Source organism: Telmatherina bonti (assembly GCF_933228915.1).
Source record: "Telmatherina bonti genome assembly, chromosome: 10".
Classification (NCBI taxonomy): domain Eukaryota; kingdom Metazoa; phylum Chordata; class Actinopteri; order Atheriniformes; family Telmatherinidae; genus Telmatherina; species Telmatherina bonti.
Window position 1 is genome coordinate 31,039,310 of NC_136628.1, and position 13,635 is coordinate 31,052,944.

Here is a 13,635-nt window from a genome sequence, read left to right on the forward strand (position 1 = left end):
TTCTGCTTCACCTCTTTCACTAATGTGATCATGAATATAAAATACCATAAAAACTGCTTAGGAACTGACATAAAAGGTGATTTTGTTGAACCCTGACAGAAATTTATGACATGTTAAGCTAGCTAGCAGAATGCTAGCTAGGTAGCTAACAAGCAAATAAGACAGTAATAGCTTAGAATATATTTCCTTCCTAAAACAAGATTTTTACATTATTGTGGGATTAGGCTAACAAGTAATTATGTTTTGTTGTTGTTGTTGTTTTTTTTTTTTTTATCTTTGGTAATAACAACAAGTGGGGTACATTTGCAATTCTTAGCTAATTCACCATAACTGGGGCCACACTCGGCTCTTACAACATGTTCCTCTAATGTCTATTTTTCAAACCATTTACACAGTATGGACATTAAAAACTGTAGAATAATATAAAAAAATATATATACATCTCAATGATCAAGGTAAAACAAACAAAAAAAATGAATATGGTTTGGGCTCAGTTTTTATGAGCTCTAAATCTCCAGCATCAGCTTTTGGATCACGTTTGCAAATGATAAAGCTGTCTGTGAACTTTGGCTTTGGTTTTGTATGAGATTACACAGCTTTGATATTTCAAAATGAATTACTGGCAGACAGGACAATGCCCTGATGCTTTCAACATTATGTAGACAAGATCTGTGTGTGTGTGTGTGTGTGTGTGTGTGTGTGTGTGTGTGTGTGTGTGTGTGTGTGTGTGTGTGTGTGTGTTGGGCTTCAGAAAATGCTAACTGGAAAACAAATTACAATAGAAATGTGAGACAAAAATCATTCAGAAAAAATGTATGCTTTAAATGTGGCAGTTAAGGGATACAAAAGAGATGGTGAGGATATTCATGAAGCTCTTATCATTGTTTGGTCTGAATGTCCTTAGGTAGGTACAAAAGAGGTCTGGATGACAACATTATTGACTTATTTTTCAAGACTCTAGTTCAAAGTACAAGCCCTCCCTGTGTTCATGGAATCCTCTGGCATATCTTATCTTGACTTTTCTTAAAAGAAAACAAGACATAAATTAAGTTCTACTCCCTGAATCCAAAAATATACGTGACAGGTCTTTCAATTCTCAGATATGTTTTAATCATTTACTCAAACTTCTGATTAATTCACATGTTCATATTTGTAATCTGTTGTTTGAGATTTAAATGATTTATTAAAAGTTTTGCATAAGGTCAAAAACGATGAGATAGTCTATGAACTTTGGCTTTGGCTATATTTGATGTGGCAAAACTCTGATATTTCCAAATAAACTAAACTGGCTGAGTTGACAGGGTTTGGGCAAATCCTTATTGGAAAGGTCCCAATTTAAAAACATAAAAACATGAACAATTTTGTTTGAGCAAAAGCTATAAAAGTGCATATTAGGGTGCCAAGCAGAGACATTATAGAAAGGAAGTTTGCAAGACAGCAAAGCAATTACAGTAGATAAGTGGATATGCACTGTACAGACACACTGTGCACAAATTGGATTATATAAGTGATGTAAAAGCAATCAGTAATTTAGATGTTGTGTTACACATGTAGAAGTAAATTTGACAGAAAAGCACAAAATAAACAAATAAAATTAGGGTTTCACTGATGTGAACAGGACACAGCTGAGCAAAAAGGAACAACCAGTGGTGCTGTCCAAAATAGAAATAACATAAAAAAACATAAAATGAGAAACAGTGTGATAAAACTGCAGGATAGTGTTGCTGATGTTTCACATAGTTTCTCAACAGCATGCCTCAAGTCAAGGACTGTATGGTCATTTTTTCATCCAAAAGCTGAATCTTGCAAAGTGCAAATACTTGTTTTAACAGACCAGTGCAGACTGGAAATTATATTTGATTTGATCACAAGGGATGAAGTCTGAGTAAATATAAAAAATGTTACACCGAGAAAAAATAGAAACTGACTGAATACACACTTTATGGTTAGACGAGCCATTTCTCTGCTGCATGAGTACTTTTCTTTTAAATCTTCCACCCTAATATTCTTCATATCTGAACTTAAGTACTGAAATTTAATTAATGGTTGTTTAGCTTTTTTTCTTGAATGACTGTAGTGACTTGCAACCATTTTGTCACCAGCAGGCCTCTGTGGAGTTTCCTTGGACGTATATAAAAGAAAATTTGGCTGTCAGGTTCATTTTATCCTGTTCCTGTGAATTTCAACCAGCACTATAAGCTTTCTTTTTCTTTGGCAGCTAATATAAATATAAAGTTTGATTTTCTGTAGAGTGAACTTACCAGAATGAGACTTCCTCAGCCCTTCATGTGAGTGACCTAAAGCCCTACGTTCAACAGAATTACCCTAATCTTGAATAGTTATTTTACTTCTTGGTACTTTAGTGGCTCTTCAAGCAGTTATGTACATAATTTGTATACTTTTTGTCTTCCATAAGCTTTTGCACATTTGAATGCTTCAGTGTGGATATCATACAAAGTAAAGGCAGTAAAGCTATTTAAGGGAGAAAACAGGAGTTTAATTCTAAATACTTGACTGAAAATGATCAACAGCATGTCTCAACTCAAGGACTCTGTGGCTGATTTCATCCAAACGCTGCTGAAAATCCTGGCTTAGTCCCATTAGATATGCTGTACCAGTTTTTGTTAAAGATTGCATCAGAGACAAAGTGCATTTTCCCCCTTACAGCCCTGTACAGACTGTAGATGTTACTGGATTTGATCAAATCATTAAGTCTGAGTTTATATTTTATAATACTTTTATGTTTTATTTAGTCTATGGCTTTAAGGTAACAAAAATGCTTGTGTTCACGTGTAGCAGGACTTAGTGTGATGAGTATTTTTTGGTCCTTGACAGAAGCCACAGAGTGCAACATTTATCTAAGAGCTTCCTTGAACACAGTGTGATAATGTTTCATTCTATAAAGTCATGATGGAACATCTTCCAGTGTGGAAAACATGGTTGTAGCGTATAGCAGACATGCATAACACAATCACAATAAATGAAGAAAATGATAGTTAAACCCTTGTTTAAAATGTAGACAATGAAAAAGTTATTCAAAGCTTCTAGAAGTTAAAGGGAAGATAATCTGATTTCACTGGGAACAAATGAGCATTTGTAACGACTCCTCCTAATCTTTGGTAGTGTGAGCCTGCAGGCATACAAGCTTAGGCTCTGCCGTATAGAGTGTGAATCTGGATTTAAACCATTTCTGTCAGACTGACTGTGACCTTCAGGTCCTATTGGAGGCAGGGAGGTATAGCTAATTCTTTTGCACAAGATGATTTGAACTTTGTAGTTTTATTCTGAATTACACAATCAGATCAACACAGAGCCAAGTGGTTTTCTTTTTTTTATCCTTTTGTTTGCATGTTGTGTTGCAGTAGCATTCAATTAAAATCTTCACTGGTTCCTTATTTAAAGCAAGAGAAATCCATTTACCAAACAGATAAACCAGAATTGTTTTAGGATTACAATCTTACGGCTGAATATATATGAAATAATTGTAACCTGGCCATATAAAGGATTTAAATATCAAGAAAGAATTTTTCTCATTTCAAGGCAAAAATAAAAATCAATTTGTAAAGTAGCAACTAACAGGATGCTGGTGACAAAACAATCAGTCATGGCTGCTTAAATAAATGATTTTAAATGAGTCAAAAACATCAGGGGTGAAAAATAAAATATATTTATTCAAATATGCCTTCATAAAACAAAACAAACAAAAAAAAAAAAGCTCAATTCTTCCATCTATTACAAATACATACATGTAAATGCTCGTTGTTGGCCGGTGAGTCGAAGTAACTAAAATAAACTTCTTGCTTTTATCACTATCTACATCTATCACTGCTGTCAAGTTATCATTTTATCAGCATGATTTGCAACTCGTTTTTATAATTAGCTGTGTTGGGCCTTTAATTGCTTTACTTCTGTTGTTTTGTGTTATTTATTCATTTTTTGTTTAGTAGAGAACTCCGTAGTACCACTTGTGAATCTGTTATCTGTAAATACAGATAGCTGATCATTGTTTTCTGTGTGTTTTCAGCTGTATGAGGAACGTTTCAAGCCTTTGTTTCCTTTGTGTGAAAAAAACAACTTCTTTTGCTCTTTTTTTAAAAGTTTATATGCTGTATATTCTTTAAAATCTGTAGAGTTTTTGACATTCAAAGCTGTTATTCCAGCATTTACAACAGAATCCCTGTTTACAGTGGTCATGGTGGACCTTGGCCCCCCGCACCACCTTCTGTCTTTCCACGCCCCTGCTTCGTGTACCTGAGTGTTTGTAAGCCTCCAAAATCCCACCTGATGAGCCAGTAATGATCAATACATGTTTTCAGGGACACCTTACCCACGTGACTTGGCTAATAAATACAAAGAGCGCGGGGGTAGCGCGCGTGCTTCTTCTCCAGCTCTGACCACCTGCGATCCTGCGTGATCCCGCTCCGCGAGGACGCCTTCGCCTCCCTCACAGACTCCTTGATACATAAAAAAAAAAAAAGAAAAAAAAAAAAGACTGATACATATTTGTGCCCTGTCCTCCGTCCTCGTGGCTCCTCCCCGCGCTGATTAAATGCCGGTTCCGCTCTTCAGTCAGCTGCTGTTGGAGGCAGTCATGACTGAGGAGCTGTAGGGGTTTGGAGCCCTCAAAGCAAGCAAACAGCTGAGCTTTTTTTTATTTTTTATTTTTTAAGTTTATTTATTTTGCATAATTTGGGCGCTTACCATCCAAGAAAGCTCAGCTATGAAGACAATCCTTGCTGCTTATTCCGGCGTCCTCAAAGGTAAGATGGGTTTGGAAAGAAAGGGTTGCAGCAGAACCAGCAAAGAGGTGGGCAAACAAACCAGGGTTAGGGGGTATAAGTTCAGCAAACATGACATCAAAACGTCTCAATGTTACTGGTTTTATGATGGTAGCTAATTTAATGTCATCTAAACCTCCAGCAGCTACTTTAGCAGCTGATGAAGTTATGGAGATGATGCATGTTATGTTACATCTATCCATTTCAATGTTTGCTCCTTCCTTATTTTAAGCTTTTTAATTTTGTTTGCAATTAATGTTGATTTAAATGTTTTATATTTTAAGTCAAAACTTCAGAGCCTGAACAGAGTGAACATACTTCCCACAAGGAGACTTTCTCAGTCCCTCTTGTGGGTGACATAAAGCCTTACATTCAGCAAAAAAAAACTCACATTAAATGGAGATTTCTCAGAGTTTGGTATTTTGGCAGGAGAACTCTCCTCCCTCATCACACACTAACTTTAGCTTATCTTTCAGAGGTTATGTACATACAATCTGTTCTTTTGTCTTCCATAACTTCTGTACAGATGAATGCTTTACAGGCAGAGTGGGCAGCACACGAAGTAGCTACTTCGAAGTGAAATCGACCATATATATCTAGATATTTAACTCAAAATGGCGTGTAAATCCAAAGAAAAAAGGCCAGGGTCTGTTGTTGTGACTACCAGCTTTTTCAAGCATTAATAAAATGCCACATTAATACCAGAACCTCAAGTCCAGATGGGATTAGTCCAGAGTGTTGGGACACAGACTGCTGCTGTCTACAATCATTTCTCTAAACATGGATTTCTTTGATTAAATTATAAATTAATTACCCCTTTTTTTTTTTTTTTTTTTTTTTTTTTTTTTTTTCCAAGTTATTGATAACAAGTTATCTGAGTGGAAAGTGAAATTCTTCATGTCTTTACGACTGATTTTAAAGCTTCAGAAAGTCTAACCCATCAGACAGATTTGGGCTGATTTACATTTTTTTTTTTCCCCCCCAGACCAGATTGGGTGAGTGGTATCAGTGGTCACAAAGTATCTGATCTGTGTGATGTGTGTTGGGGGAATGGGTTAGAAAACTAAGGCATAGCTGTCAGAGATCCGTTTGTGCACATGCATGGGTTTATGTGGTGGGTGGTGCCTGCTGGCGAAAGGCAGGAGGATTAAAACAATTTTTAGATTTCCAGATTTTTACCTGGACCAGACTTAAGGGGCACGCATGCAGGTCATTCCACTTTTTCTTACCAAGTCGATGGGTTTTGGAAAGTTGTGCAGACTACTCTATGCTCCTTTATACTGTCTGCCTGCCTGGTAACCAGTTTGATCTTCTTCCATGTGGGAACACAGCAGGTCCTCAGGCACATGTAGCCATCAGAGGACAGTTGTAGCCAACTGTCTGCTTCTGTCTTCTAGCTGTGGGAGTCTTAAAGAAAGTTTACAGGTATTACCGTCAGAATCCAGGTACAGGGTTATTCTTAGTGAGCCCAGCTGGGATTACACAACAGTGCTTTTTCTTGGAGGGTAGACTGTCTTCTTATTGGCTTCCAGCAGCCTGAGCTTGTCAAGCTCTAGTTGCTCTTCAGGAGGCCATTAGTGTACGCTTCTTTGTGAGAGATTTTCACATGTAGCAGCATGGCTTCTCTTTTTCAAGCTGGCAGGTGACAAGTACGGGTGAGTACCATCACTCGACTTGTTGCTGACATGTTGTATGCAAGCAATGTTGACTGAAATGAAATTAAAGTATTCTTGGGAGGGTTGATTTAACTTTAGTTTAGAGTCTAGTCTGGAAGCGCTTTCTGCAAGTTGAAGTTGAATTAATGCTGAAACGAATGTTAATATTTGTTTGTTTGATTCCTGTTCATGGGGATTTGGCTCATATTATCTGTTTTATGTCCAGGCACCGGCTCGAGTATCCTCTCCACCCTCCAGGACCTGCCATCAGCGATCTGGCCCTGCAGGTCCAAGATGGAAAAACATCTGCAGGTCATTTCAGTGCTGCAGTGGGTCATTACCTTCTTAGCCCTGGGTAAGCGCAGGCTTTAGCTTATTAGTTGCAGATTAAAAGGTTAACTCATCAAGCTGCACACATTCTTGTTTGTGACTTGACCTGTAGGTCCTCTCACCTCTGACAGCTCTTTAACAGACGATCCTCTGAATTATTGCGCTATCTTTCTCCCAGGTGCTGTCTGCACTGTGCTCTTGATCTACTTGTTCTGGACTGATTGCTGGCTGATTGCTGCTATTTACACTGCCTGGCTCATTGTTGACTGGAACACCCCAAAACAAGGCAAGACACACGTTAAAAATATGAAAACCACATATCAGAATTCACATTCAAAATGATGTTAACAATATTAAGTATGTTTGATTTGTTGTTTTGAAGGATAAAGATTTAAATGGCGTGACGGTGTGTGAGTTCATGCTTTTATCAGCATGACTGCAAACTACTGACTACAGTGAGACTAACGCTGTGTTGCCACAGCATTGCATAAGATATTTTATAATTATTTACAAGGACTGCATTATGTCCAAACTGTTCTGATCATAAAATCCAGTAGACTGTTTTCAGAAATGCAATTTTACTTGGAAACCTTCTCTTTACTTATTCATAGTGATACTGGGCAGGTTTCATCTTTATTTTTTTGGTTATTACTTTTAAAAAATGACATAAATTAGACATTAAAACTACATTTTAAGACAAATTTCTTTTCAGCGCTTGTGCCACCAGTTGAAAGCTAATTTATAAAGAACAAGTAATTTTTATAATGAATTTATTGTTATGTTGTCCAGAAAAGTCCCTCCTAAAGCTGAATAACCAGAGTTTTTTTTTATCAACATGTCTAGAGATCCCTATAGACTCACTGTTTATTTGTAAAGGGCAAATTTGTTTAATTATAATTATTAGACCCCATAAAGTTTAAATTTTGACCTTTTTTTTTTTTTAGCTCTAGGTGTGGGAAATGTTAGCAACGATAAAGGAATAAATCCTGTAAAAACTGCATTATTATAATGATGTAGTTTTAATAAGATTTTATGTTTTTATGCTGACTGGTCTGTGATCATGACTTGTCAGCCTTGCTATGTCTTACGTAAAACAAGAAGAAAGCTTTACATCAGTAAAAAAGAAAAACAAATGAACTGTGAAATGAGATACTGGGGTGTGTGTGTAACTATTCATTTCTTTTCCTCAGGAGGCAGAAGATCTTCATGGGTCAGAAGCTGGACAGTGTGGACATATTTTCGAGACTACTTCCCAATCAGGGTAAGTCGCTGCACCAGTTTCTTTGCCATTTGAAATCCTGACAGATTAGTTAAGATGCTGGGAAATGATTCCTGAAAAGTCCATCCAGCAGGAGTTTGTTGGGTGTGTACAAGTCTCGCATTGTGCAGTCGATAAGGCTGGATGGAGTTCCAGCTGTCTCCTCCATGCTGTCCCTTGTCCCGTGTTAATGGTGAAGGCTTGATGTTGGAATATAATTGGGGACTTTGTCCTGCTTGATGGTCCTCTGGTATCTGTGTGTATCTGCAGCCGACGGGACAATCCCACACACATTCTCATACACTGCATGTACAGGTTAGGAAGGAGTGTAGCTGTGCATGACTCAAGTGTCCCTGAAGAGGCCAAAGGTAAACATTTCAGTGTGTTTGAAGGAAGGAGATCACCTTTAACCTGTTTTAGTCATCAGGGAGTTTGAGTGAATCATCGGCTCCTTTAGACTAAAACCTAAAATAGTCTGCAGATCTGCTGGGTCAGTAGCAAAAGAGTCGCCAGCTGTTGGGATAAATAAAGATGCAGAGATCTGAAGCTCTTCCTTGTTTTGTGTAACAGATTAATCTCTCACAGGTTGGATATTAGTTTATTTGGCTTTGCTGCAGAAGCTCAGAGATGCATAAAACTTCACAATGTTGTTCCACATAGCATAGCCAAGCTTAGCCTAAAGCCTGAAGGACTTCATTAAAACCTCCAGATCCATCTGCATCTTTTATTTGCTGGTTTTCCTTTTTAAATATTTAAAAATTTCTTTTACTTTTTTTCCCAAAAAACATAGTGCAGTTAGAACATCTTGTCAGAAACTGCTGGACCTCTTGTGGCAGAATTAAATCGTCCACACTGGATTTTATACTGTCAGTCTGTTTGTGTTTTCATCTTCAAATGCTTGTTTGTCGAGGAAACAAACAAAAAGATTCATGAACTCGAGATATTTTATACCAAGTGTTGAGCATCTAAAAAAACCAAAACAAAACAAAAGTTCCCCCTGGAAAAAAAACCCAGACCCTTTCATGAAATTTTAATGTTTACATTGAAGAAAATATCCCAATTTTGGATATTTAGTGTAATTTCCTTAACTTGTTTAGACAATATGCGGGTACATTTGCTGGGGGGGGGGTAGGAAGACGCCCTCTGAATGCAAAGTTGCACCTTCACATCTCTAGGTGGCAACTCTCCAATACTTTGTTCCACATATGAGTCCTTTATTTTCAAGCACTAATTGAGGTCAGTTATGTTGCATCTGCCAGTGGACTTATATCAGTAGTTTAGGAGTTGTTCATGTTTTTCCCATTGAAAATGAACATATCTTTGGACTTCACTCCTTTTTAATACCCTTCACACAAGATGAAAAGATCATGAAGACATATGCAGTATAAATGTGAAATATAAAATGAGGCATAGCATTTTGAAAGCGGATAAAAGTGAAATGAAAAGCTTCCAAAAACGCGCTTAGCTCCGGTTTCACACAGATCGCGTGTTTTTAGCGAGTTTTAAATGGGAGCTGAACTTTGTTCGCCGCATTGATCGGCGCTGTTTGTGCCATGTATCTGCTTTTCTGTGAGGGTTGACGAGATCAGTCGGTCGCCTCCAGCTGGCATCCATCATGTTTGTCTTGTGTAAGAAATATCTTCGTGATAGCCAATGCCATTTTAAGCTTTCTGCAAACATAAAGTTTAAACAGACTTTTCCAGATGTCTCTGAAGTAACCTACTAATATCTGCTGCAGGATGGATTAGCTTGAAAAACGAGTGCTTTCTATCTGGCATGAGCATCTGAACAACATCCATGAGTTGGAAGTGAACCGGTCAAAGTCTGAGGCTGCGTTTAAGTCGAAGTTGTGAGTGCAGAAAGTCCAGGATGTGGCTGTTATATAAACACTGTTATGGCAGTTTTGTTGCTGCTTCTTGCAACAGACGGTGAATGTTTTCTGCTCCATCACTCTCCTCTTAATGTCCAAGGTGTTTAAACACAGCGTACACTCCCCACCCCTTGCTTCCCCTACAATGGCTTACATCTGCTACAACAGCCAGGAGTGGACCTGTGGTGCTTGAACGTGATCTCCTTTCGCTAATGTGATTATGCAACGCTTGTGTTTGACCAGCTACTATGGGCTCTTTGTGTACACATTGTGGTGGATGGAAGTCTGCACTGCAGACCTGAGTGCACTTTCTTGTGGGATCATGCACATTTACAGCTTCAAGCAGAGCTTGAAATGATACCTAAAGTTAAAAGTTCATTGCAGCCAGCTTGAACAGGTGCACGGCATGCACACTGGCTGATTATTTTATGGTTGCACTTGAGCAGATAGAAGAGGGTTCTGTCTGGTTTCCAGCTGATAATGATGTCCTAGTTTTTTTTTCTGATAACCTGGCTGAGTTCCAGATCTAAACTACATGTGACTTCTAATTAGATCTCCGGGATCAAATTTACATTTAAAAGCGGATCAACACGACAATTTGTAGCTTTCTTTGTATTTAAACAAGCAAGGCTTTGACTTGCACCTACATTTAAAGAGTTTTGCTTACAGTCTCCCTTCCAAGTTTCATAAGTTTTACCTTGGAAGTTATTTACGTCATTTGCCAGCCAATCAGCACGCATGGAAAACATGCTCCTACTCTGGCCTTGACAGGAGGAAAAACAATGGCACTGTACCACCTCTGACACATGCACAAAGTAAACAGTTCAAACAAAACAGGAGTAAAATCAACAAAGTAAAATCAGGTCAGGCACAGCTTTTGTTTTATACCTCCTGGTTCTATTTCTTGTTCACGTCACTTTGTGTTCATGTCTTCCAGCTCATTAAAACGCACGATCTGCTGCCCAGCCGGAACTACATCTTTGGCTACCACCCCCACGGCATCTTCTGTTTTGGAGCTTTCTGCAACTTTGGGACGGAGGCGACAGGCTTCTCTAAGAAATTTCCCGGCATCAAGCCGTCCCTGGCGACATTGGCAGGAAACTTCCGCTTGCCCGTCCTCCGAGACTACCTGATGTCTGGAGGTGGGACCGCTTAGAAAAAGATTCAGAGTCTTGTTTGAGTTATTGAAATGTTTAATGTTGATAACTGTATTTGTTCGTGACAAGACCTTTGTCCTGTTGCACAGCTGGAAATGCTTCTGTTTACTTGGATCTGCTGATTTTACTGATACTGTACATATGGAGCTGAAGCGGCTCTGAAGGACTGTTTGCTCTTTGCTCGCAGATCCTGTATAGATACTTAAAGTTACTGTAGGTCACTCAACATACTGAAAAATATTCTAAGTGCTGCATTGCATTGTTGTTCAGCTCCGTTTATCATTGTGTCCTTTATCTGTTTTGTCCTCTGTAGGCATCTGTCCAGTTAATAAGAACTCTATCGACTACCTGCTGTCGTGTAACGGGACGGGAAATGCGGTGGTCATCGTTGTCGGAGGAGCAGCAGAGTCTCTGCACTGCGCGCCCGGCATGAATTCTGTCACCCTGAGGAACCGGAAAGGCTTTGTGAGGCTGGCCCTTCAGAAAGGGTGAGCTTGCACAACAACGTTCACACACAAGGGCATGTGCACGTCTTGGCGACAAAACACAGCCTTGACCAAATCTGTTCTAAACACGGAAATGTCATTTCTTGCACCCTGGTGACTCGTTGGAATGAATAAATCTTAGATTATTACTTCCAGAAAGGTTAAAACTGCCTTAGAGATGGCGTTTCCAAATCTTTTCAGAATGTGGTGTTATCCACTTTGGGGGCTGCGAGCTCCTCGTGCCTTGTAGGACCTTTTCAGAGAGGTTAGAATGTCTCGGGCAGCCCCTCAGCTTTACTTTAATCACTATTACTACACTGCAAGTCGGCCTTGGTTTGCCTCACTAGCCTAAACAAGCCTTATTACCTCTCAAATACAGCAGAGGATTATCATATCACTGGGTGCACCTTGGCCAAATAAGCTTACAGCTGGCTGAAAAAGACATTCAGTTATGTAGACCTTCATTCATAACAACTAGGTTAGCATTTCAGTTGATATAAGCCAGGAATGTGAGTTCAGGTTGCGTTGGACGCTTTTAGAAACTTCTCCAGCTTTGGTTCAGTGCTTATAAAACACAGGTGGTGGTGAAAACACTTGAAATTGGCCAGTATAGTTAAATAATGTTACTTTTTACAATGGAATTATTAATGACCTGGTGAAATAATAGTTAATGATCTGTTTAAAGTCTTAATAAATGTTGAATCAAATAGATAAGGAATGCCATTTCATGATCCTGTCACAACTCTCACTACTCATTTAATGTTAGGATTTAAGGTTGACAACATATTGTGGGGGATTTCAGGAGTTAAAACCCACAGTTTCCAAATTGCATAATACCTTTTTACATAATTGTAATGTGTGTAATGCCTATGTGGGACTTAAACCGATTCGTTGCTGTGAAATTTAAACAAACCTCCTTCCAGATATTTCTACCTTTCTGAGAGGTGAGGCTGGCATGTTGGCGGGTTAAAGATGTGTAATAAATTGAAGCCTTCTGCTGTGATAAGCATTTTCACAGTTAATAGATTTACAGATATGGCAATAATATAATAATAAAAAGTATCAGTGTGTTTATTGTAGGTTATGTAAGCATCTAACAAGTGTTTTATTGCTTTAGACTTTGCACATTAAGATTTTTTTTTTAGACTCCCTGAATCTTTACACAACATTGCACATGTTTGCATTAAAAACACATAATCTTCCATATATCTGTCATTCTCTGGCAAATAAGTGATGAGTCGTGACTCTTCTTGCTCTTAAAGACCAAGACTTTGATAAATGTCTCTTTTATACCCAGTTTTGACACCCTTACCTATCACCAATTAATCTGTTAATTATAGAAACTTTCAGCAAGTCACTTTAAATGTGCTTTTTTTTGTATTCCTCTCAAATTTTAAGCTTGTTGCATCAAATTCTAGATTGAAATAACTTCTTTGGATATTTACTAAGCCACTTCTTTTGTACTCCATTTAGATCTGATCTGGTTCCTGTATACTCTTTTGGAGAGAATGATGCCTACAAGCAGGTGATCTTTGAAGAGGGGACTCCCTGGAGAGCTCTACAAAGGAGGTTACAAAAGATCTTGGGCTTTGCCCCCTGCCTTTTCCATGGATGTGGCTTTTTCTTTGAGAACTCCTGGGGCATTGTGCCTTTTTGCAAGCCTATCACTACCATAGGCAAGTTGATCTTATGGTTTGTTTTGAGTATATGATCAGATTTTTATTTATAGACCACAATAATCCTATTCTGCTTTAGTAGAACGATTTATTACATGACTATCACTAACAAACTGTTAAAGAAAACCAAGTCAGTGTGTGAACATTGTTTTTATTTATTTTCTAATTCATGATGTGTTTTTGTTTCAGTTGGGGAGCCAATCACAGTGCCAAAAATTGAGGACCCATCTGATGAGACAGTGGATCTCTACCATGCAATGTACATTAAGTCCCTTCAGTGCCTTTTTGACAAGTACAAGACCCGCTTTGGCCTGAAAGAAAGCGACATCCTACACATCCAGTGAGAGGACCCGGAGCTCCTGCTGAAGCTCTAAGCGGTGGCATCGGTATCATCCTGCCTTGGTGGCTGGTTCATCCCTGGACTGC

The 13,635-nt window shown here is 38.5% G+C and overlaps 1 protein-coding gene across 1 annotated transcript; it reads left to right on the forward strand.

The window, feature by feature from the left end:
• Positions 1–4,720: 4,720 nt before the first annotated feature.
• Positions 4,721–13,553, forward strand: dgat2 (diacylglycerol O-acyltransferase 2; the record flags this gene model as incomplete). Its single annotated transcript, XM_079247071.1, has 8 exons — positions 4,721–4,760; positions 6,660–6,788; positions 6,942–7,049; positions 7,954–8,024; positions 10,829–11,033; positions 11,362–11,536; positions 13,007–13,209; positions 13,399–13,553. 8 exons carry the CDS (start codon positions 4,721–4,723, stop codon positions 13,551–13,553), a joined length of 1,086 nt encoding a protein of 361 aa, XP_079103197.1.
• Between the last annotated feature and the right edge of the window lie 82 nt (positions 13,554–13,635).